This window comes from Thalassophryne amazonica, chromosome 5 (genome assembly GCF_902500255.1).
Source record: "Thalassophryne amazonica chromosome 5, fThaAma1.1, whole genome shotgun sequence".
Lineage (NCBI taxonomy): Eukaryota > Metazoa > Chordata > Actinopteri > Batrachoidiformes > Batrachoididae > Thalassophryne > Thalassophryne amazonica.
In genome coordinates, this window is record NC_047107.1 from 133,398,898 (window position 1) to 133,424,663 (window position 25,766).

The window sequence follows — 25,766 nt, forward strand, 5'->3', positions numbered from 1 at the left end:
TACAGCAGGATGAATATGTTAGTTTAAATGAGTCAACACCCCCGAGTCACACTAACTGTCAGAATGCTCGTAGCACGGGCCGGGGGTGGAGGATTAGCAGCAATCTTCCATTCCAGCTTATTAATTAATCAAAAACCCAGACAGAGCTTTAATTCATTTGAAAGCTTGTCTCTTAGTCTTGTCCATCCAAATTGGAAGTCCCAAAAACCAGTTTTATTTGTTATTATCTATCGTCCACCTGGTCGTTACTGTAAGTTTCTCTGTGAATTTTCAGACCTTTTGTCTGACTTAGTGCTTAGCTCAGATAAGATAATTATAGTGGGCGATTTTAACATCCACACAGATGCTGAGAATGACAGCCTCAACACTGCATTTAATCTATTATTAGACTCTATTGGGTAAATGAGTCCACCCACCACTTTAATCATATCTTAGATCTTGTTCTGACTTATGGTATGGAAATAGAAGACTTAACAGTATTCCCTGAAAACTCCCTTCTGTCTGATCATTTCTTAATAACATTTACATTTACTCTGATGGACTACCCAGCAGTGGGGAATAAGTTTCATTACACTAGAAGTCTTTCAGAAAGCGCTGTAACTAGGTTTAAGGATATGATTCCTTCTTTATGTTCTCTAATGCCATATACCAACACAGTGCAGAGTAGCTACCTAAACTCTGTAAGTGAGATAGAGTATCTCGTCAATAGTTTTACATCCTCATTGAAGACAACTTTGGATGCTGTAGCTCCTCTAAAAAAGAGAGCTTTAAATCAGAAGTGCCTGACTCCGTGGTATAACTCACAAACTCGTAGCTTAAAGCAGATAACCCGTAAGTTGGAGAGGAAATGGCGTCTCACTAACTTAGAAGATCTTCACTTAGCCTGGAAAAAGAGTCTGTTGCTCTATAAAAAAGCCCTCCGTAAAGCTAGGACATCTTTCTACTCATCACTAATTGAAGAAAATAAGAACAACCCCAGGTTTCTTTTCAGCACTGTAGCCAGGCTGACAAAGAGTCAGAGCTCTATTGAGCTGAGTATTCCATTAACTTTAACTAGTAATGACTTCATGACTTTCTTTGCTAACAAAATTTTAACTATTAGAGAAAAAATTACTCATAACCATCCCAAAGACGTATCGTTATCTTTGGCTGCTTTCAGTGATGCTGGTATTTGGTTAGACTCTTTCTCTCCGATTGTTCTGTCTGAGTTATTTTCATTAGTTACTTCATCCAAACCATCAACATGTTTATTAGACCCCATTCCTACCAGGCTGCTCAAGGAAGCCCTACCATTATTTAATGCTTCGATCTTAAATATGATCAATCTATCTTTGTTAGTTGGCTATGTACCACAGGCTTTTAAGGTGGCAGTAATTAAACCATTACTTAAAAAGCCATCACTTGACCCAGCTATCTTAGCTAATTATAGGCCAATCTCCAACCTTCCTTTTTTCTCAAAAATTCTTGAAAGGGTAGTTGTAAAACAGCTAACTGATCATCTGCAGAGGAATGGTCTATTTGAAGAGTTTCAGTCAGGTTTTAGAATTCATCATAGTACAGAAACAGCATTAGTGAAGGTTACAAATGATCTTCTTATGGCCTCGGACAGTGGACTCATCTCTGTGCTTGTTCTGTTAGACCTCAGTGCTGCTTTTGATACTGTTGACCATAAAATTTTATTACAGAGATTAGAGCATGCCATAGGTATTAAAGGCACTGCGCTGCGGTGGTTTGAATCATATTTGTCTAATAGATTACAATTTGTTCATGTAAATGGGGAATCTTCTTCACAGACTAAAGTTAATTATGGAGTTCCACAAGGTTCTGTGCTAGGACCAATTTTATTCACTTTATACATGCTTCCCTTAGGCAGTATTATTAGACGGTATTGCTTAAATTTTCATTGTTACGCAGATGATACCCAGCTTTATCTATCCATGAAGCCAGAGGACACAAACCAATTAGCTAAACTGCAGGATTGTTTTACAGACATAAAGACATGGATGACCTCTAATTTCCTGCTTTTAAACTCAGATAAAACTGAAGTTATTGTACTTGGCCCCACAAATCTTAGAAACATGGTGTCTAACCAGATCCTTACTCTGGATGGCATTACCCTGACCTCTAGTAATACTGTGAGAAATCTTGGAGTCATTTTTGATCAGGATATGTCATTCAAAGCGCATATTAAACAAATATGTAGGACTGCTTTTTTGCATTTACGTAATATCTCTAAAATCAGAAAGGTCTTGTCTCAGAGTGATGCTGAAAAACTAATTCATGCATTTATTTCCTCTAGGCTGGACTATTGTAATTCATTATTATCAGGTTGTCCTAAAAGTTCCCTAAAAAGCCTTCAGTTAATTCAAAATGCTGCAGCTAGAGTACTGACGGGGACTAGAAGGAGAGAGCATATCTCACCCATATTGGCCTCTCTTCATTGGCTTCCTGTTAATTCTAGAATAGAATTTAAAATTCTTTTTCTTACTTATAAGGTTTTGAATAATCAGGTCCCATCTTATCTTAGGGACCTCATAGTACCATATCACCCCAATAGAGCGCTTCGCTCTCAGACTGCAGGCTTACTTGTAGTTCCTAGGGTTTGTAAGAGTAGAATGGGAGGCAGAGCCTTCAGCTTTCAGGCTCCTCTCCTGTGGAACCAGCTCCCAATTCAGATCAGGGAGACAGACACCCTCTCTACTTTTAAGATTAGGCTTAAAACTTTCCTTTTTGCTAAAGCTTATAGTTAGGGCTGGATCAGGTGACCCTGAGCCATCCCTTAGTTATGCTGCTATAGACGTAGACTGCTGGGGGGTTCCCCATGATGCACTGTTTCTTTCTCTTTTTGCTCTGTATGCACCACTCTGCATTTAATCATTAGTGATCGATCTCTGCTCCCCTCCACAGCATGTCTTTTTCCTGGTTCTCTCCCTCAGCCCCAACCAGTCCCAGCAGAAGACTGCCCCTCCCTGAGCCTGGTTCTGCTGGAGGTTTCTTCCTGTTAAAAGGGAGTTTTTCCTTCCCACTGTAGCCAAGTGCTTGCTCACAGGGGGTCGTTTTGACCGTTGGGGTTTTACATAATTATTGTATGGCCTTGCCTTACAATATAAAGCGCCTTGGGGCAACTGTTTGTTGTGATTTGGCGCTATATAAAAAAATTGATTGATTGATTGAAATCTCCTCCACAAATGAATGTACCTTGTCATTTTGAGGCAACAAGCTCACTTTGAGATAAATGAGTTTCCTGTAAAAATGTGATTTGGAGTTTTCCCTTGTTGAGCATGAGGCCTGATGATGATGAGTTTTCCCTAATTGTCCGTTACTCTCCTCCTTTTAACCACATTATTTAAACCGCTCTTGATCCAAGATGCTGCTTTCAAACTGCTTCACTCCACCGGCACAGTTCAGTCTTGACCTGCAGACTATATTCTGGTCCATCTTGCTGTGGCAGCAGACTGAGCAGCTTATTCCAGACTTTTCTCCTCGGTCAAGTCCTCTTAATTCCTCCTTGGGGTTCCCAAGGTGTTTTCAAGCCCACCAGGAAATATAATCCTTCCAGCATGTCCTGGATCTTCCCCGGGGCCTCCTCGCTGTTGAACGTGCCTGGAAGACCTCCGAGGGAGACCACCAGGGGGGACCACCAGAATGCCCAATCCACCTCAGGTGGCTTCTTTCCATGCAAAGAAGCAGCAGCTCTACTCCAAGTCCCCCCCAAATATATGAACTTCTCACCTTGTCTTGGATATATGTGAACATGTAAAGTTGAAACAATATTTCAACTCCTTTAAAAGCAAACCGACAGGGGCTCCATCTTTCCAAGGAGCAAAGTTCAATCCTCATCGATTTTGTTTTGTCCACCAAGGATGTAATAAAATCACCAGGGTTTATTTATTAGTCTGTTTGCAGATATTTTCCACACAGATAGATATTAGGCCATGGAAGACTCTTTGAAGGATTTCATCAAACCTACTTCACTCATTCTCACCAAATTTGCACCATAGATGAATATTAGGACACGGAAGACCCCACTGCATTTTGAAGGTGATCTGGATCCGAATTGGCTGATGTGAGAAATCTCTGATTGGTCTTGTTTCTTTCTCATTTTTGATTGGGGTTTCAGTGAAAAGAAAACACTTCAGAGAGGGATCATTTGAAATACCAAAACCAAGAACCTACCACAGGGGTGACAGTTGTGAGAGCTTTCCTTTGAAGTCTTTATCTTTTTTAAACAAATTGATTTGTACTTGCTCTCACTGGGATCCTCTGAGCATTTCCTGGTTTCACTTGGTGTGATTGCCTGTTTGATTCCAGTTTCAGCTCCTGGTCCATATCACTCATCCACAGCAGGTCCACCAGATTTCCTCTCTTGGGAATGTCCTCAGATGCCTCAGTTGTGTTACTGTAGATACAAGGTTGACTGCCCCAGTGAATCTTCAGTTTAGCAGGGTACAGCATGGGAAAGTGTCCTCTTAATGTCTTTGTACTCTTTACGTTTACTGTTCACATCTACAGGAAACTGTGTGCAAATATCACTTTCCCATCACAAGACAGCTTTTTTGGTGTTGTATTCCTGGAATTTCACCATCTTACTCAAGAGAGAGTAAGATGGGGCCGGCAATGTCACTGGTGGGATTTGAGCCCTATCCAGTGTTCTGTTTGTTCATTATCAAACAGCAGCCCTCATGTTACACAGCAGATCATTCAGAATCTCTTACTGATTTTCTGTTGGACAGTGCTTTAAAGTGTGCATCTCTTCGCTTTATCTGTGGAGGTGAGGAGGAGGTGGTGGGCCAAAACCGTGTTTTTTTTTTTTCTGTTTTTGATCACACTGCTTCACTTTGAATGTGCAAAAATTCCATGTCGCGTCTTCCGTCCATGCGGACCCTCTTTCTCTTAAAAACTTTATTTTATTCTATGTGCGGATTTGTAAGACTGTAGCATCAGCGGCTACATTTACAGTAGGGTTTCAGAAACAGACACCACACCCATCTTAACAGAGAGAAAAAAACAGAACCAGGCATCAGAAAGACAACACAGTATAATTTGTCAGCATTAAGCAACAAGAAAAACAGAAGAAATATTAAGGTGATTGCCGGCCACTAGCCCTAAACTTCACTAAAAGACCCAGAATTTGGATAAAGTTGAGGCTGCTGCCTGCTCTTTTTACTAATACATTGAATTTAAAAGGGTAAAAAGCATAGTAACATACTATACCAGTATGCTAGCCATACAACAGGGAAAATAAGTGCGTCTTTTGGACTTGAAAGTCTCTACAGAATCTGACTGTTTTATTGATGCAGGGAGATCATTCCACAGAACAGGGACACAATAAGAGAAAGCTCTATGACCCATAGACTTCTTCTTCACCTTTGGGACACAAAGTAGTCCTGCCCCCTGAAAATGCAAAGCCCGAGCCGGTATGTAAGGTTTAATTAGATCAGCTAGGTAGGGAGGTGCCAGTCTGAACAGTTTTATAGGCTAGTAGCAGAACCTTAAAATCTGATCTCACAGGGACAGGAAGCCAGTGAAGAGACCCCAAAATGGGTGTAATGTGGTCAAACCTTCTGCTTTGTGTCAGAAGTCTGGCAGCAGCATTTTGAACCAATTGGAGAGCCCTAATGCTGGACTGCAGTAAACCAGAAAATAGAACATTGCAGTAGTCCAGTCGAGAAGAGACAAATGCATGAATCAGGTGAAAGAAAGCAGTCCTCATAATATCTCTAATGTGGAGGTCAAAGGACAACATAGGATCAAAAATTACCCGAAGGTTTCTCACTTTGTCAGTGTGATGTATGACACACGAGACTAGGCTAAGCGTTAGACGTGACTAAATGTGTATGCCGGTGGGCAGGCCTCATTTAAGGGGAGGACAGCTGTAGGTTTAAGCCAGGTTTCACATAACTCAGTCATATCTAAGTGATCATTAATCAGTGATTTTGAGGATAGTGATCTTATGTTAATGAGACCCAGAGCAATTCCAGCCTGCTCCTGGTTAGCTCTTGGTAGCACACAGCCGAACATTTCTTAACAGTATAAGATTTCAGTGCTGTAAATGTCCCTCACCGAACCGGGGTGCGGACCACGTGCATTTTCTGTCCACAGCAGTAAAGTCATCAGCTGTAATATATCAACAGTTACATCCTGCTTTCCAGTGATCTCTGTAGTCAGAAACGGTCCTAGACTGAAAGCATGGGGGAAAGATCCATACGAAACATTTTTAGTCAAAATGACATGAAGTCCTGTTAGGAAAATACATTTTTTTCTTTTAACCTTGAATGTTAATAGAATAGTATAGAGCCTTTATTGTCATTATATACATACATACATACATACAACAAAATGTGTCCTCTGGATTTCACCATCCTAATTACAGTTAGACACAATCCAACCACTGGGGGCAGTGGGCAGCCACAGTCCAGTGCCTGGGGACCAACTTCAGATGTAGAGACACTGCCTTGGTCAGGGGCAGAAAATTGGAGCAGACCCTAAATAAGGCAGCCCTTGGACTCATAACTTTGAGATGAACAACATGTTAAATTGTACAGTGTAGCGGCTGATCCTTGATTCACTGAGTCCACAGACATGGCCGTAAGCAGAGCAATACAGGAAATTTTGGGAAATTTTTGGGAGTGGTGAGGGGTCCTGAGCAGACTGAGGCGTCCTGAGCAGACTGAGGCGCCCGGAGCCGACCGAGGCGCCCGGAGCAGACTTAGGGGGCAGAAATCTTATCGATAAAGAAATGCAAAAGTCCTCACACAGACAATAAGACTCAGTACAGACAACATCACAAGGACTCATTAATGAGTCAAAGACATTAAAAATAACCCATGGTTTGTGGAGATGAGAGGAAAAATATTAAGCTTTAACAGCCTACAGATGAGTGAGAAGACATTCACTTAGAATATCCCAAGAAATTTGGAGTTTCTTCTTTTCCAGTTTCTCTCCGCATGTCTACATGCACGTCTGAGCGCATGAGTGGATACCTCTTCACAGATCAGCTAAAATACCAAACACACAGCAAACACAGAGCAGAGTGAGAGATGGCCAGCCAAACCACGGTACCATCTTGAATTGAACGTGTTTGTGCGTGGTGACCATGGCGCCCCCTCTCAGGCCAGTTTTGTTTTTGCTCAGTGATCCCCACTGATCCTCTGTGATTGCCGCTGATCATCTGTGATCATCAGTGATTCTATGTGATCATCAGTGATCCTCTGTGATCCTATGCAATACTCTGTGATAATCAGTGATCCTTGTTGATTCTCTGTGATTGTCATTAATTCTCTGTGATCATCAGTGATCCTCAATGATCATTTTTCAGCATCACTGATAATCAGTGATCCTTTGTGAACCTCTGTGATTGTAAACAGTCCTCTGCGATCCTCTGAGCTAGTCAGTGATCCTGTGTGATTCTCTGTGATAGTCAGTGATCCTCTGTGATAGTCACTTATCCTCAGTGATCCTCTGTGATAGTCACTTATCCTCAGTGATCTTCAGTGATCCTCTGTGATAGTCAGTGATCCTCTGTGATAGTCAGTGATTATCAGTGATCATCAGTGATCCTCACTGATTCTCTGTGATCCTCTGTGATAGTCATTGATCCTGTGTGATCATCAGTGATCCTCTGATAGTCAGTGATCCTCTGTGATAGTCAGTGATCCTCTGTGATAGTCAGTGATCTTCTGTGATAGTCAGTGATCCTGTGCGATCCCCTGTGGTCTTGTGTGATAGTCAGTGATAGTCAGTGATCCTCTGTGATACTCACTTATCCTCAGTGATCCTGTGCAATCCTCTGTGATGGTCAGTGAACGTCAGTGATCCTCTGTGATAATCACTTATCCTCAGTAATCCTCGCTGATCCTCTGTGATCCTCAGTGATAGTCAGTGATCCTCTGTGATTGTCAGGGATTATCAGTAATCCTCAGTGATCATGTGTGATCCTCTGTGATCATCAGTAATCTTCTGTGATAGTCAGTGATCCTGTGTGATCATTTGTGATTGTCAGTGCTCATCAGTAAACCTCAGTGATCATGTGTGATCTTCTGTGATCCTGTGCGATCTCATGTGATAGTCAGTGATCCTCACTTATCCTCTGTGATAGTCATTGATCCTCTGTGATAGTCAGTGATCCTCTGTGATTGTCAGTGATCCTGTGTGATCCTCTGTGATTGTCAGTGATCCTGTGTGATCCTCTGTGATAGTCAGTGATCCTCAGTGATAGCCAGTAATCCTCTGTGATAGTGATCCTCTGTGATAGTCAGTGATCCTCTGTGGTAGTCACTGATCTTCAGTGATCCTGTGATAGTCAGTGATCCTCTGTGATAGCCACTTATCCTCAATGATCTTCAGTGATACTCTGTGATAGTCACTTATCCTCAGTGATATTCAGTGATCCTCTGTGATATTCAGTGATCCTCTGTGATCCTCTGTGATGGTCAGTGATCTTCTGTGATCCTCTGTGATGGTCAGTGATCCTCTGTAATAGTCACTTATCGTCAGTGATGCTAGTATACACAAGGTTTCTGTGTAAATTCTTCACAATTATTTTTCTGATAAACATTTGTTTTTTTATTTATCTTTCGGCTTCTCCAGGAATCTGTCGAAGAAATATCATCCAAAAAGAAGCAGAGAAGAAGAGAGCAGGTTGGTGAAGTCCATGTTACTCATAAATCGTATTTTCCACCAAATGTTAACATTGTATTAATGTTCCAAAAATGGTTCTGCTGTTGATTTGTTAATTCAGGTACAGCTGGTGCCTGGCATTCGCAACGACTCTCCATCAGCTGAGTGAGCTCGCTGTGCGGAAGGAGGAGCTCGCCGAAAACCTGAACACTCAGATCGTGTGCGAGTTGAGCCGATACACTCAGGAGTTAAAAATGGAGAGAAAGACGGTGAGACTAAAGTCATACTGGACAATCAAATAAATAAATCATGACTAAATGCTGAGTGACACGTTAACAACAAATAACAGACACTCAGGTACTTTATTCCATGCCAACATCTCGGAGTCCTCAGAGTTACAAAACCGGTCGCTGAGGTGTTGGTTTCAGACTGAAGAAGTCAAGTTTGGCTTCCAGCAGTTGATTCATACGGGTTCGGTCAGTCTTCATTCGAATGACTGGTCCTTCCCTGAGCCTCTTCCACATCCTCGAATGTCTGAAACAGTTTGGGAGCTCACAGATATTTGTATTACATCTCGAATACAAAAAACGTCATTGCTATCAGTCGTCCGGTGGAGGGAGCAAGTCCCTTTGGCTTCTCTCTTGTTTTCACTCGGGGGCACCACAACAGATTTGTGGTGGATCTGCATGTTTATTTGGCAGAGGTTTTACACCGAGTGCCCTTCCTGACACGACTCCACATTACATGGCGAGTGAGTAGGTGTGGGTTTGAACTGGGAACCTTCCACACTGGAAACCAGCACACTTAACCCTTTGGCCACCATACTGTGATTATTTGTAATAGGATTCAGTTTCAGCTGCTTGCTGCTCAGTGAGTGGAGCAGTCTGGCTTCATGGCCAAGAAGTCAACTATCAACCGCATTCTAGACCTGTAAGCATTCATAGAAGGCGAGTGTGACTATTGGCAGTGCTTCTTTGCAGCCTGTGTTGATTTTCGCAAAGTGTTTGATTCAGTTGATCAGACTGCTCTCTGGAACACCCTGAATATTTGTGAGATCCCCAAGAAGCTACTGGACATCTCAGCCGGCCTGTACACAGATACTCTGAGTGCTCTACGAGGTGCAGGCAGACACTCTGAGTTTGTCCCAGTGAAAACTGGTGTTCCTCACGGGTGTGATCTGACTCCTACACTGTTCAGTTCTTGCATGGAGTAGGTGTCGGATAAGGTTGTGAAAACCAGTGACTTGGGTGCTTTTTTTGGCAGGGAAAGGGTTACTGACCTTGACTTCACACATGATGCTGTGATCTTATGCAGAATCAATGGATACTCTGCTTGTAGCACTTGAGAAGCTGAGCGAGGAATCAGAGTGTCTGGGTTTGAGATTGTCCTGATCTAGTCTAGGACTCAGGCTTTTGAACTTGGTTCCATGGTGTCATGGAGATGGCACACATCAAGGGTATGATCTTGTGGTTAAACGTTGGGCTTGAGACTAGAGGATCCTTTGTTGTTTTTGTGCACATATTTGCTCATTTTGAAATGGATGCCTGCAACACATTTCAAAAAAGTTGGGACGGGGCAACAAAAGACTGGGAAAGTTGATGAATGCTCAAAGAACACCTAATTGGAAACAGGTAAGTGTCATGATTGGGTATAAAAGGAGCATATCCCCAAAAGGCTCAGCCATTCACAAGCAAAGATGGGGCGAGGATCACAACAACAGTTTAAGAACAATGTTTCTCAAAGTTCATCATCATCATTGTATTCTGTTTTTAATTACATTTTTCACAACGTCCCAACTTCATTGGAACTGGGGTTGTACAAAATCAGGTTTCAGAACGTCCCAGGGTTAAAGAAGCTAAACTAGACTCGCAGATATAAAAAAATAAGAGCAAGAATACAAAAAAATTAAAAAACAGTTGTAATGAGCAGCATGAAAGAACTGTTGTGCAAATATACAGGTGTGCCGTGTAACCATACTTCTGTTTTTGCTTCCAGCACTTCCACGATGGCCGACGTGCCCAGCAGCACATGGAGAGCTCCTGGAAGCAGCTGGAGTCTGTGAGTGACAGATGATTCATGCTTGCATGCTTAGACCTGGATTCCAGGGTGGAACATGTTCCTTCCAGTTTACCTGCTTGTACCGCCTACTACCGACACTGTGTCAGACCCGCCTCCAAGTCCTGCACACGTTACACTGATGGTGATGTCACTCTCAGAAGCTGGTCCGACGCCCACACATGAAAGTTGTATGACACATGACAGTTAGCTTGAATGCAAACAAAAGCTGCGTGTCCGCAAACACACCTGAATTAACTTTTCTCTCAAAAAAAGTGTGAACATATTACGCCAGTTTTGTCCTCTCTTCGCTGGCTCCCGGTCCAGTATCGTATTGTACAGCACTTTGGTCAACTGCCATCATTTTAAATGTGCCTACGAAATAAAGTTTGAGTTGAGTTGAGCACACATGCTAACACTAAACAAAAGTGTAAAAGCACCAAATATCTCATTCCTCCGGTTTACTCATAAACCCAACGTGTGCTAATAATGCTAAACTGCTACAAGAACTCCTACAAGCAGGAAGTGCACGAAATAACATAAAACAATAAACGACACAGAAAACTTACAGCACGTCACAAGGAGTAAAAAACCCACAAACACATAGGATGTGACGTCAGCTGTCATATGTAGGCCTTCCCATTGGTCCTAATCTTCCTTTAAAGGATTTGCATTCTCAATCTCTCCACCACCTCCTGATCTGCAGACCTCCTCCTCTCTGGATTCCTGGTCTTTATGCTGTTTCTGGAAATGCTTCAATATCTATTTCAGAGGTTCTTCTCCTCTGTCGATGTTACCAGATGTTGTCAGATAATATATTATTGAGATTTTTAGGCACAATATACAAAGAGATTTTCCTTGCGATGTTGATGCAGTTGTCCGTGTGCAGCGGTTAAATTTCTGCATTATCTCAGCATCTCAATGCAGTTCTCCATGTTGCTGATTTCTCATGGTGCTGCCACCAGTGACATTACCCAAAAATGTCTTTGACATGACATGTCATTAAATTCATTTGGAATGTCCTTATTATGACAAATTGATATTAATCAAAGTGACATTACCCGAAAATGTCTTTGACATGACAACATGAAATTAAATTCATTTGGAATGTCCTTATTATGACAACTTGACATTAATCAAAGTGACATTACCCGAAAATGTCTTGTCATTCTTGTCTAATGCCATATACCAACACAGTGCAGAGTAGCTACCTAAACTCTGTAAGGGAAATAGAGTATCTCGTCAATAGTTTTACATCCTCATTGAAGACAACTTTGGATGCTGTAGCTCCTCTGAAAAAGAGAGCTTTAAATCAGAAGTGTCTGACTCCGTGGTATAACTCACAAACTCGTAGCTTAAAGCAGATAACCCGTTAGTTGGAGAGGAAATGGCGTCTCACTAATTTAGAAGATCTTCACTTAGCCTGGAAAAAGAGTATGTTGCTCTATAAAAAAGCCCTCCGTAAAGCTAGGACATCTTTCTACTCATCACTAATTGAAGAAAATAAGAACAACCCCAGGTTTCTTTTCAGCACTGTAGCCAGGCTGACAGAGTCAGAGCTCTATTGAGCTGAGTATTCCATTAACTAGTAATGACTTCATGACTTTCTTTGCTAACAAAATTTTAACTATTAGAGAAAAAATTACTCATAACCATCCCAAAGACGTATCGTTATCTTTGGCTGCTTTCAGTGATGCCGGTATTTGGTTAGACTCTTTCTCTCCGATTGTTCTGTCTGAGTTATTTTCATTAGTTACTTCATCCAAACCATCAACATGTTTATTAGACCCCATTCCTACCAGGCTGCTCAAGGAAGCCCTACCATTATTTAATGCTTCGATCTTAAATATGATCAATCTATCTTTTAGTTGGCTATGTACCACAGGCTTTTAAGGTGGCAGTAATTAAACCATTACTTAAAAAGCCATCACTTGACCCAGCTATCTTAGCTAATTATAGGCCAATCTCCAACCTTCCTTTTCTCTCAAAAATTCTTGAAAGGGTAGTTGTAAAACAGCTAACTGATCATCTGCAGAGGAATGGTCTATTTGAAGAGTTTCAGTCAGGTTTTAGAATTCATCATAGTACAGAAACAGCATTAGTGAAGGTTACAAATGATCTTCTTATGGCCTCGGACAGTGGACTCATCTCTGTGCTTGTTCTGTTAGACCTCAGTGCTGCTTTTGATGCTGTTGACCATAAAATTTTATTACAGAGATTAGAGCATGCCATAGGTATTAAAGGCACTGCGCTGCGGTGGTTTGAATCATATTTGTCTAATAGATTACAATTTGTTCATGTAAATGGGGAATCTTCTTCACAGACTAAAGTTAATTATGGAGTTCCACAAGGTTCTGTGCTAGGACCAATTTTATTCACTTTATACATGCTTCCCTTAGGCAGTATTATTAGACGGTATTGCTTAAATTTTCATTGTTACGCAGATGATACCCAGCTTTATCTATCCATGAAGCCAGAGGACACACACCAATTAGCTAAACTGCAGGATTGTCTTACAGACATAAAGACATGGATGACCTCTAATTTCCTGCTTTTAAACTCAGATAAAACTGAAGTTATTGTACTTGGCCCCACAAATCTTAGAAACATGGTGTCTAACCAGATCCTTACTCTGGATGGCATTACCCTGACCTCTAGTAATACTGTGAGAAATCTTGGAGTCATTTTTGATCAGGATATGTCATTCAAAGCGCATATTAAACAAATATGTAGGACTGCTTTTTTGCATTTATGCAATATCTCTAAAATCAGAAAGGTCTTGTCTCAGAGTGATGCTGAAAAACTAATTCATGCATTTATTTCCTCTAGGCTGGACTATTGTAATTCATTATTATCAGGTTGTCCTAAAAGTTCCCTAAAAAGCCTTCAGTTAATTCAAAATGCTACAGCTAGAGTACTGACGGGGACTAGAAGGAGAGAGCATATCTCACCCATATTGGCCTCTCTTCATTGGCTTCCTGTTAATTCTAGAATAGAATTTAAAATTCTTCTTCTTACTTATAAGGTTTTGAATAATCAGGTCCCATCTTATCTTAGGGACCTCGTAGTACCATATCACCCCAATAGAGCGCTTCTCTCTCAGACTGCAGGCTTACTTGTAGTTCCTAGGGTTTGTAAGAGTAGAATGGGAGGCAGAGCCTTCAGCTTTCAGGCTCCTCTCCTGTGGAACCAGCTCCCAATTCAGATCAGGGAGACAGACACCCTCTCTACTTTTAAGATTAGGCTTAAAACTTTCCTTTTTGCTAAAGCTTATAGTTAGGGCTGGATCAGGTGACCCTGAACCATCCCTTAGTTATGCTGCTATAGACGTAGACTGCTGGGGGGTTCCCATGATGCACTGTTTCTTTCTCTTTTTGCTCTGTATGCACCACTCTGCATTTAATCATTAGTGATCGATCTCTGCTCCCCTCCACAGCATGTCTTTTTCCTGGTTCTCTCCCTCAGCCCCAATCAGTCCCAGCAGAAGACTGCCCCTCCCTGAGCCTGGTTCTGCTGGAGGTTTTTTCCTGTTAAAAGGGAGTTTTTCCTTCCCACTGTAGGCAAGTGCTTGCTCACAGGGGGTCGTTTTGACCGTTGGGGTTTTACATAATTATTGTATGGCCTTGCCTTACAATATAAAGCGCCTTGGGGCAACTGTTTGTGATTTGGCGCTATATAAAAAAAAAATTGATTGATTGATTGATAATGTCCTTATTATGACAACTTGACATTAATCAAAGTGACATTACCTGAAAATGTCTTTGACATGACAACATGACATTAAATTCATTTGGAATGTCCTTATTATGACAACATGATATTAATCAAAGTGACATTACCCGAAAATGTCTTTGACAAGCCAACATGACTTAAATTCATTTCTAATGTCCTTATTATGACAACTTGACATTAATCAAAGTGACATTACCTGAAAATGTCTTTGCCATGACAACTTGACATGAAATTCATTTCTAATGTCCTTATTATGACAACTTGACATTAATCAAAGTGACATTACCCGAAAATGTCTTTGTCATGACAACTTGACATGAAATTCATTTTTAATGTCCTTATTATGAGCTTGGCTTCATAGATAATTGGCAAAGCTTCTGGGGAAAACCTGGTCTTGTTAGGAGAGACCGTGTTGTGAAAGTGTAGTGACACGTACCCACAACAGGGGGCGGTAATGAACGGACAATGGATTAAGCCAAAAAGTAACAATTTAATGTTGTGAATTGCACAACGGAATACAGACAATTGCAGTTGAGGAGTACAGTCAGTCATACACAAGGTGACGTGGGCAGGCTCGAGGATAGAAGACGTCTGTCCAGAGAAGAGCCAGATCCCACACGGCTTCCATCGCCAACGGATCTGAAGAACACCGGAGCTGCCAAGTCCTGGGTCCCAGGTGGCCACTGTCTCCAGCTGTCAGACCTGGTACTGCTGGCAGAAACAGAAACAGTTAATGGTGGGTGTGTGGATACACACCCAGTAATCTCTCCGTACTCAGTTCCTCTGGGAGGGAGAACCTCCACCTCCAGAAACAGAAAACACCTGTGCAGCTCCTGTCAGTCGCTTCTTTGGAAGGAGTGAGAGGCGAAGACGTCGCAACCCACACTGTACGCCAATCCAGCAGAAGACTGTATCCACAGGGCGAACGGCTGCACACAGAACAAATATGCAGAAAATCACAGCAGAGAAGGTTACCTGAGTGGTAGCTGATTTCTCGGCGGGGAGGTGGAGTTGCAGTCTGGCTTTTATGGTGATGTGGATGATGATAGTAGAATGAGTGACAGCTGGTGCTGTTGACGAGTGACAGCTGTCACTCTCTGTTGCTCCGACGCCCTCTCATGCTTGAAGCCTGCACTTCAAGCAGGGCGCCCTCTGGTTGTGGTGGGCCAGCAGTACCTCCTCTTCAGCGGCCCACACAACAGACGGCATCCATCCCACTTTGGATGGAGCAGCTCTCATTTCTAGAAATCTGGCCAATTTTATTAAACCCTCCAAACCGTGACTATCCAGGGTTGGGACCAGGAAGCAGAGTCGTAATCTTACACACCTCTCTGCAGCTTCTCTCCCCCTGCCATCCCCCCAATGCCCAATCCCCGTAGAGACGGTGCCTGCTCCCAGACCACCAACAACCAGTAAAAATCTATTTAAGCATAAAAATTCAAAAAGAAAAAATAATATAGCACCTTCAACTGCACCACAGACTAAAACAGTTAAATGTGGTTTATTAAACATTAGGTCTCTCCCTTCTAAGTCCCTGGTAGTAAATGATATAATAATTGATCAACATATTGATTTATTCTGCCTTACAGAAACCTGGTTACAGCAGGATGAATATGTTAGTTTAAATGAGTCAACACCCCGAGTCACACTAACTGCCAGAACGCGTGTAGCACGGGCCGAGGCGGAGGATTAGCAGCAATCTTCCATTCCAGCTTATTAATTAATCAAAAACCCAGACAGAGCTTTAATTAATTTGAAAGCTTGACTTAGTCTTGTCCATCCAAATTGGAAGTCCCAAAAACCAGTTTTATTTGTTATCTATGGTCCACCTGGTCGTTACTGTGAGTTTCTCTGTGAATTTTCAGACCTTTTGTCTGACTTAGTGCTTAGCTCAGATAAGATAATTATAGTGGGCGATTTTAACATCCACACAGATGCTGAGAATGACAGCCTCAACACTGCATTTAATCTATTATTAGACTCAATTGGCTTTGCTCAAAATGTAAATGAGTCCACCCACCACTTTTATCATATCTTAGATCTTGTTCTGACTTATGGTATGGAAATTGAAGACTTAACAGTATTCCCTGAAAACTCCCTTCTGTCTGATCATTTCTTAATAACATTTACATTTACTGTGATGGACTACCCAGCAGTGGGGAATAAGTTTCATTACACTAGAAGTCTTTCAGAAAGCGCTGTAACTAGGTTTAAGGATATGATTCCTTCTTTATGTTCTCTAATGCCATATACCAACACAGTGCAGAGTAGCTACCTAAACTCTGTAAGTGAGATGGAGTATCTCGTCAGTAGTTTTACATCCTCATTGAAGACAACTTTGGATGCTGTAGCTCCTCTGAAAAAGAGAGCTTTAAATCAGAAGTGCCTGACTCCGTGGTATAACTCACAAACTCGCAGCTTAAAGCAGATAACCCGTAAGTTGGAGAGGAAATGGCGTCTCACTAATTTAGAAGATTTTCACTTAGCCTGGAAAAAGAGTCTGTTGCTCTATAAAAAAGCCCTCCGTAAAGCTAGGACATCTTTCTACTCATCACTAATTGAAGAAAATAAGAACAACCCCAGGTTTCTTTTCAGCACTGTGGCCAGGCTGACAGAGTCAGAGCTCTATTGAGCCGAGTATTCCTTTAACTTTAACTAGTAATGACTTCATGACTTTCTTTGCTAATAAAATTTTAACTATTAGAGAAAAAATTACTCATAACCATCCCAAAGACATATCGATATCTTTGGCTGCTTTCAGTAATGCTGGTATTTGGTTAGACTCTTTCTCTCCGATTGTTCTGTCTGAGTTATTTTCATTAGTCACTTCCTCCAAACCATCAACATGTCTGTTAGACCCCATTCCTACCAGGCTGCTCAAGGAAGCCCTACCATTAATTAATGCTTCGATCTTAAATTTGATCAATCTATCTTTATTAGTTGGCTATGTACCACAGGCTTTTAAGGTGGCAGTAATTAAACCATTACTTAAAAAGCCATCACTTGACCCAGCTATCTTAGCTAATTATAGGCCAATCTCCAGCCTTCCTTTTCTCTCAAAAATTCTTGAAAGGGTAGTTCTAAAACAGCTAACTGATCTGCAGAGGAATGGTCTATTTGAAGAGTTTCAGTCAGGTTTTAGAATTCATCATAGTACAGAAACAGCATTAGTGAAGGTTACAAATGATCTTCTTATGGCCTCAGACAGTGGACTCATCTCTGTGCTTGTTCTCTTAGACCTCAGTGCAGCTTTTGATACTGTTGACCATAAAATTTTATTACAGAGATTAGAGCATGCCATAGGTATTAAAGGCATTGCGCTGCGGTGGGTTGAATCATATTTATCTAATAGATTACAATTTGTTCATGTAAATGGGGAATCTTCTTCACAGACTAAGGTTAATTATGGAGTTCCACAAGGTTCTGTGCTAGGACCAATTTTATTCACTTTATACATGCTTCCCTTAGGCAGTATTATTAGACAGCATTGCTTAAATTTTCAATGTTACGCAGATGATTCCCAGCTTTATCTATCCATGAAGCCAGAGGACACACACCAATTAGTTAAATGCAGGAATGTCTTACAGACATAAAGACATGGATGTCCTCTAATTTCCTGCTTTTAAATTCATATAAAACTGAAGTTGTTGTACTTGGCCCCACAAATCTTAGAAACATGGTGTCTAACCAGATCCTTACTGTGGATGGCATTACCCTGACCTCTAGTAATACTGTGAGAAATCTTGGAGTCATTTTTGATCAGGATATATCCTTCAATGCGCATATTAAGCAAATATGTAGGACAGCTTTTTGCATTTGCGCAATATCTCTAAAATTAGAAAGGTCTTGTCTCAGAGTGATGCTGAAAAACTAATTCATGCATTTATTTCCTCTAGGCTGGACTATTGTAAGTCATTATTATCAGGTTGTCCTAAAAGTTCCCTAAAAAGCCTTCAGTTAATTCAAAATGCTGCAGCTAGAGTACTGACGGGGACTAGAAGGAGAGAGCATATCTCACCCATATTGGCCTCTCTTCATTGGCTTCCTGTTAATTCTAGAATAGAATTTAAAATTCTTCTTCTTACTTATAAGGTTTTGAATAATCAGGTCCCATCTTATCTTAGGGACCTCGTAGTACCATATCACCCCAATAGAGCGCTTCGCTCTCAGACTGCAGGCTTACTTGTAGTTCCTAGGGTTTGTAAGAGTAGAATGGGAGGCAGAGCCTTCAGCTTTCAGGCTCCTCTCCTGTGGAACCAGCTCCCAATTCAGATCAGGGAGACAGACACCCTCTCTACTTTTAAGATTAGGCTTAAAACTTTCCTTTTTGCTAAAGCTTATAGTTAGGGCTGGATCAGGTGACCCTGAACCATCCCTTAGTTATGCTGCTATAGACGTAGACTGCTGGGGGGTTCCCATGATGCACTGTTTCTTTCTCTTTTTGCTCTGTATGCACCACTCTGCATTTAATCATTAGTGATCGATCTCTGCTCCCCTCCACAGCATGTCTTTTTCCTGGTTCTCTCTTGACATTAATCAAAGTGACATTATCTGAAAATGTCTTTGACATGACAACATGACATTAAATTCATTTGGAATGTCCTTATTATGACAGTTTGACCTTAATCAAAGTGGCATTATCTGAAAATGTCTTTGTCATGACAACTTTACATGAAATTAATTTCTAATGTCCTTATTATGACAACTTGACATTAATCAAAGTGACATTACCTGAAAATGTGTTTGACATGACATCATGTCATTAAATTCATTTGGAATGTCCTTATTATGGCATCTTGACATTAATCAAAATGACATTACCCACAAATGTCTTTGTGATGACAACAGGACATTAATCAAAGTGGCATTACCTGAAAATGTGTTTGACAAGACAACATGACATTAAATTCATTTGGAATGTCCTTATTATGATAACTTGACTTTAATCAAAGTCACATTACCCGCAAATGTCTTTGTCGTGACAACATGACATTAAATTAATTTGGAATGTCCTTATTATGACAACTTGACATTAATCAAATCAAATCAGTTTATATAGCGCATCAGTTTATATAGTGATGAATTGTAAGATGTGCTAGCTTTACGGAGGGCTTTTTTATAGAGCAACAGACTCTTTTTCCAGGCTAAATGAAGATCTTCTAAATTAGTGAGACGCCATTTCCTCTCCAGCTTACGGGTTATCTGCTTTAATCAAATCAATTTTTTTATATAGCGCCAAATCACAACAAACAGTTGCTCCAAGGTGCTTTATATTGTAAGGCAAAAGCCATACAATAATTACAGAAAAACCCCAATGGTCAAAACGACCCCCTGTGAGCAAGCACTTGGCGACATTGGGAAGGAAAAACTCCCTTTTAACAGGAAGAAACCTCCAGCAGAACCAGGCTCAGGGAGGGGCAGTCTTCTGCTGGGACTGGTTGGGGCTGAGGGGAGAGAATCAGGAAAAAGACATGCTGTGGAAGAGAGCAGAGATCAATCACCAATGATTAAAAGCAGAGTGGTGCATACAGAGCAAAAAAGAAACACTGGGTGCATCATGGGAACCCCCCAGCAGTCTAAGTCTATAGCAGCATAACTAAGGGATGGTTCAGGGCCACCTGATCCAGCCCTAACTATAAGCTTTAGCAAAAAGGAAAGTTTTAAGCCTAATCTTAAAAGTAGAGAGGGTGTCTGTCTCCCTGATCCAAATTGGGAGCTGGTTCCACAGGAGAGGAGCCTGAAAGCTGAAGGCTCTGCCTCCCATTCTACTCTTGCAAACCCTAGGAACTACAAGTAAGCCTGCAGTCTGAGAGCGAAGCGCTCTATTGGGGTGATATGGTACTATGAGGTCCCTAAGATAAGATGGGACCTGATTATTCAAAACCTTATAAGTAAGAAGAAGAATTTTAAATTCTATTCTAGAATTAACAGGAAGCCAATGAAGAGAGGCCAATATGGGTGAGATATGCTCTCTCCTTGTAGTCCCTGTCAGTACTCTAGCTGCAGCATTTTGAATTAACTGAACGCTTTTCAGGGAACGTTTAGGACAACCTGATAATAATGAATTACAATAGTCCAGCCTAGAGGAAATAAATGTATGAATTAGTTTTTCAGCATCACTCTGAGACAAGACCTTTCTAATTTTAGAGATATTGCGCAAATGCAAAAAAGCAGTCCTACATATTTGTTTAATATGCGCATTGAATGACATATCCTGATCAAAAATGACTCCAAGATTTCTCACAGTATTACTGGAGGTCAAATTTAAGCAATGCTGTCTAATAATACTGCCTAAGGGAAGCATGTATAAAGTGAATAAAATTGGTCCTAGCACAGAACCTTGTGGAACTCCATAATTAACCTTAGTCTGTGAATAAGATTCCCCATTTACATGAACAAATTGTGATCTATTAGATAAATATGATTCAAACCACTGCAGCACAGTGCCTTTAATACCTATGGCATGCTCTAATCTCTGTAATAAAATTTTATGGTCAACAGTATCAAAAGCAGCACTGAGGTCTAACAGAACAAGCACAGAGATGAGTCCACTGTCTGAGGCCATAAGAAGATCATTTGTAACCTTCACTAATGCTATTTCTGTACTATGATGAATTCTAAACCCTGACTGAAACTCTTCAAATAGACCATTCCTCTGCAGATGATCAGTTAGCTGTTTTACAACTACCCTTTCAAGACTTTTTGAGAGAAAAGGAAGGTTGGAGATTGGCCTATAATTAGCTAAGATAGCTGGGTCAAGTGATGGCTTTTTAAGTAATGGTTTAATTACTGGCACCTTAAAAGCCTGTGGTACATAGCCAACTAATAAAGGTAGATTGATCATATTTAAGATCGAAGCATTAATTAATGGTAGGGCTTCCTTGAGCAGCCTGGTAGGAATGGGGTCTAATAGACATGTTGATGGTTTGGAGGAAGTAACTAATGAAAATAACTAAGACAGAACAATCGGAGAGAAAGAGTCTAACCAAATACCGGCATCACTGAAAGCAGCCAAAGAGAACGATATGTCTTTGGGATGGTTATGAGTAATTTTTCTCTAATAGTTAAAATTTTATTAGCAAAGAAAGTCATGAAGTCATTACTAGTTAAAGTTAAAGGAATATTCGGCTCAATAGAGCTCTGACTCTTTGTCAGCCTGGCTACAGTGCTGAAAAGAAACCTGGGGTTGTTCTTATTTTCTTCAATTAGTGATGAGTAGTAAGATGTCCTAGCTTTATGGAGGGCTTTTTTTATAGAGCAACAGACTTTTTCCAGGCTAAGTGAAGATCTTCTAAATTAGTGAGATGCCATTTCCTCTCCATCTTATGGGTTATCTGCTTTAAGCTGCGAGTTTGAGAGTTATACCACGGAGTCAGGCACTTCTGATTTAAAGCTCTCTTTTTCAGAGGAGCTACAGCATCCAAAGTTAGATATATATATAATATAATCTATCTCACTCACAGAGTTTAGGTAGCTACTCTGCCCTGTGTTGGTATATGGCATTTTAGAACATAACAAAGAAGGAATCATATCCTTAAACCTAGTTACAGTGCTTTCTGAAAGACTTCTACTGTAATGAAACTTATTCCTCACTGCTGGGTAGTCCATTAAAGTAAATGTAAATGTTATTAAGAAATGATCAGACAACAGGGGGTTTTCAGGGAATACTGTTAAGTCTTCAATTTCGATTCCATATGTCAGAACAAGATCTAAAGTGCGGTTAAAATGGTGGATGGGCTCATTTACATTTTGATAGAAGCCAACTGAATCTAATAATAGATTAAATGCAGTGTTGAGGCTGTCATTCTCATCATCTGTGTGGATGTTAATATCACCCACTATAATTAATCAAAGTGACATTATCTGAAAATGTCTTTGACATGACAACATGACATTAAATTCATTTGGAATGTCCTTATTATGACAACTTGACGTTCATCAAAGTGACATTACTCGCAAATGTCTTTGTCATGACAACTTGACATGAAATTCATTTCTGATGTCCTTATTATGACAACTTGACATTAATCAAAGTGACATTACCAGAAAATATCTTTGTCATGACAGCTTGACATTAAATTCATTTGGAATGTCCTTATTATGACAACTTGACATTAATCAAAGTGACATTACCAGAAAATATCTGTCATGACAGCTTGACATTAAATTCATTTGGAATGTCCTTATTATGACAACTTGACATTAATCAAATGACATTACCCGAAAATGTCTTTGACAAGACAACATGACATTAAGTTCATTTGGAATGTCCTTATTATGACAACTTGACATTAATCAGAGTGACATTACCCAAAAATGTCTTTGTCATGACAGCTTGACGTTTAATTTATTTGGAATGTCCTTATTATGACAAACTGACATTAATCAAAGTGACATTATCTGAAAATGTCTTTGACATAACAACATGACATTAAATTCATTTGGAATGTCCTTATTATGGCAACTTGACATTAATCAGAGTGACATTACCCAAAAATGTCTTTGTCATGACATCTTGACGTTTAATTTATTTGGAATGTCCTTATTATGACAACTTGACCTTAGTCAAAGTGACATTATCTGAAAATGTCTTTGTCATGACAACTTGACATGAAATTCTTTTTTTTTTAGAACTTATATTTTATTAGTATTTAGAAACAACAGAGCAATCAAATCAATTTTACAGATCACAGCAATCACACACACAATATGCAATATAATTTTTTTTACATTACAACTCTGTAAAGGCACTTTCTGTAATCAAATTAGAATCACATGAACATAATCTCAAAAGGACTGCAACGCAGCTTAAAAATGTTTGTTTCAGGTCTTAGAGAAAAGTTTATTTTTCCATCTGATAAACCTCTGTTACTTTTTGAATCCAAAAATTAAGAGATGGTGGTTCCAATTTCAGCCAGTTCATTGTGATACATTTCAGAGCTACTGTAAAAAGAATGTTCAGTAATTATGACTCAGCTCGTCCCTGTATACAAGCTATAATGATACCGAGTAGAGCCACTGTCACATCCTTAGAAATCACCCTTTGAAACATCTGGTTGACTGTCTTGAACACCTCATCCCAAAAAAGTAGTAATTTCGGACACGTCCAAAAGATATGTGTATGATGAGGTACTGCTGCACCACAGTTTCTCCAACACAAACTTGGTACATTAGGGTTCATTTTTGCAACAATATCAGTAGTTCTATAAATCTACAGATAATTTTCCATTTAAATTCCTTCCATGTGTTTGGATTTGTTGTTCTATGTGCCTCTATACACGCCTCTTTCCACATTTCATCAGATATATTTTGGGCCGCCTCTGCCTCCCATTTTTGCTTGGCCAATACAAAGTTAGTTTGAGTGATAGACGCAAATATTTTGTATAATCTTGTTATAATCTGGAGGTGTCTTCCTGTTAAAAGGGAGTTTTTCCTTCCCACTGTTGCCAAGTGCTTGCTCACAGGGGGTCGTTTTGACCGTTGGGGTTTTTCTGTAATTATTGTATGGCTTTTGCCTTACATTATAAAGCACCTTGGGGCAACTGTTTGTTGTGATTTGGCGCTATATAAATAAAATTGATTTGATTTATAATTTTCATAACTCCTCCATTTTGTATTTGAATCAATAGTTCTTCCATTGCAGAGGGTTTCAGTAACTTTCCCCACTCCTTATGAGACATTAAAAAAGATCGCAATTGCAAGTATCTAAAAAAAATCATTTTTCTGGAGTTTAAATCGTTTTTTCAGCTGCTCAAATGACATGAGCCCATTTTTATCAAATAAATGAGTGTATATATAATACCATGGTCAGCCCATTTAAAAAAAACAAAACCCTTATCCAATAAAATTGGTTTGAATGATTTAATATGCTCAAGACTTAGTAATACAGATTTAGTAATACAGATTTCAATGCAATTTCAATGCCATTCTAACTTTCTTCCAAATGTCCAAGGTGACTTTGTTCCATTTTGCAATTCTCTTAATTTGAAAGTCAGAAAATGGCAATAGATGCAACGGTTCAGAACACATGGTTTGTTCAATACTCAGCCATCTTGTTTGATCATCATTTAATAACCATGACGTTAAAGGTTTTAATTGAGCAGCCCAAAAATAATACCTTAAATTGGGAAGGTTAAGTCCTCCCTCTTCTTTCAATCTTTGTAATGTTTTGTATTTAATGCGAGGGCGTTTACCTTGCCAAATGAATTTTGAAAGAATTTTATCGATGTCCTCAAATACTGAAGTGGGTATCACAATTGGCAGCATCTGAAATAAATATAAGAACCTGGGAAGGACATTCATACGAATAATCTCAATACGACCAAGAAGAGAGATGAGCAGTGCAGACCACCGGTTCAAGTCACTTTTTATAATATTTAATATTTTTCCATAATTAGTATCATATAAATTATCTAAAGAAAGAGGGATATGAATGCCCAAATACTTAATGCCCTCTTTAGGCCATTTAAAGCCGCTACGTTGCTTCACCTCCAGTGGAATGCCACCACAGACATCCATGGCTACAGTCTTATCTATATTTATTTTATATCCTGATAAATAACCATATTCAGAAATCTTATTCAACAGGCAAGGTATTGTTGTAGATGGTTCTGTCAAATACAACAGCACATCGTCGGCATACAGAAAAATTTTATGTATTTCTTTACCTATCTGTACCCCTTTGATATTGTCATTATCGCTAATGAGTTGAGTGAATGGCTCAATTCTAATTGCAAATAACAGGGGTGATAATGGACACCCCTGACGGCATCCACGCTCCAAATTAAACCTGGCTGATCTAAAGCCGTTGACTCTGGTAGCTGCCTGCGGGGAAGAATAAATTGTTCTAACCCAATCAACAAATTTAGGGCCGAATTTAAATCTTTTTAATGTTTGAATTAAATATTTCCATGACACGCGGTCAAAAGCCGTTTGTGCGTCCAATGAAATCACTGTTGCCAATGATTGATTTTGCTTTTGATATGATAAAATATTAAGTAAACGACGTAGGTTATTTGCATAATGCCTACCAGCTATAAACCCAGTCTGGTCTGGATGAACTATCTGATTACTATGCCACTCAGCCATTGTGCTAATATAGCAGTCAGAATGCGGACATCACCATTCAACATAGACAAGGGTCTATAAGAACCACAATCTGTAGGGTCTTTGCCTTCTTTATGCAAGACCACTATTGTTGCATCCAGCCAAGATGGAGCCATTGTTTTGGTTTCTAGTGCATATCTATAAGCGTCAAGGAGAAGTGGGGTAAGTACATCAGAGAAACATTTATAAAATTCATTTATATACCCATCAGGTCCAGGGTACTTGTGGTTTTTAAGAGATGAAATTATCTGTTT

General features: G+C 40.0%; 1 protein-coding gene across 1 annotated transcript in view; it reads left to right on the forward strand.

Moving 5' to 3' along the window:
• The window catches only part of fnbp1a (formin binding protein 1a), a 350,992-nt gene that overhangs the window by 37,357 nt on the left and 287,869 nt on the right, over positions 1–25,766 (forward strand). The window contains exons 3-5 of the mRNA XM_034171436.1: positions 8,590–8,640; positions 8,741–8,888; positions 10,615–10,677. Of these exons, the coding sequence (XP_034027327.1) occupies positions 8,590–8,640; positions 8,741–8,888; positions 10,615–10,677 (262 nt within the window). The remainder of the gene's footprint in view (positions 1–8,589; positions 8,641–8,740; positions 8,889–10,614; positions 10,678–25,766) is intronic.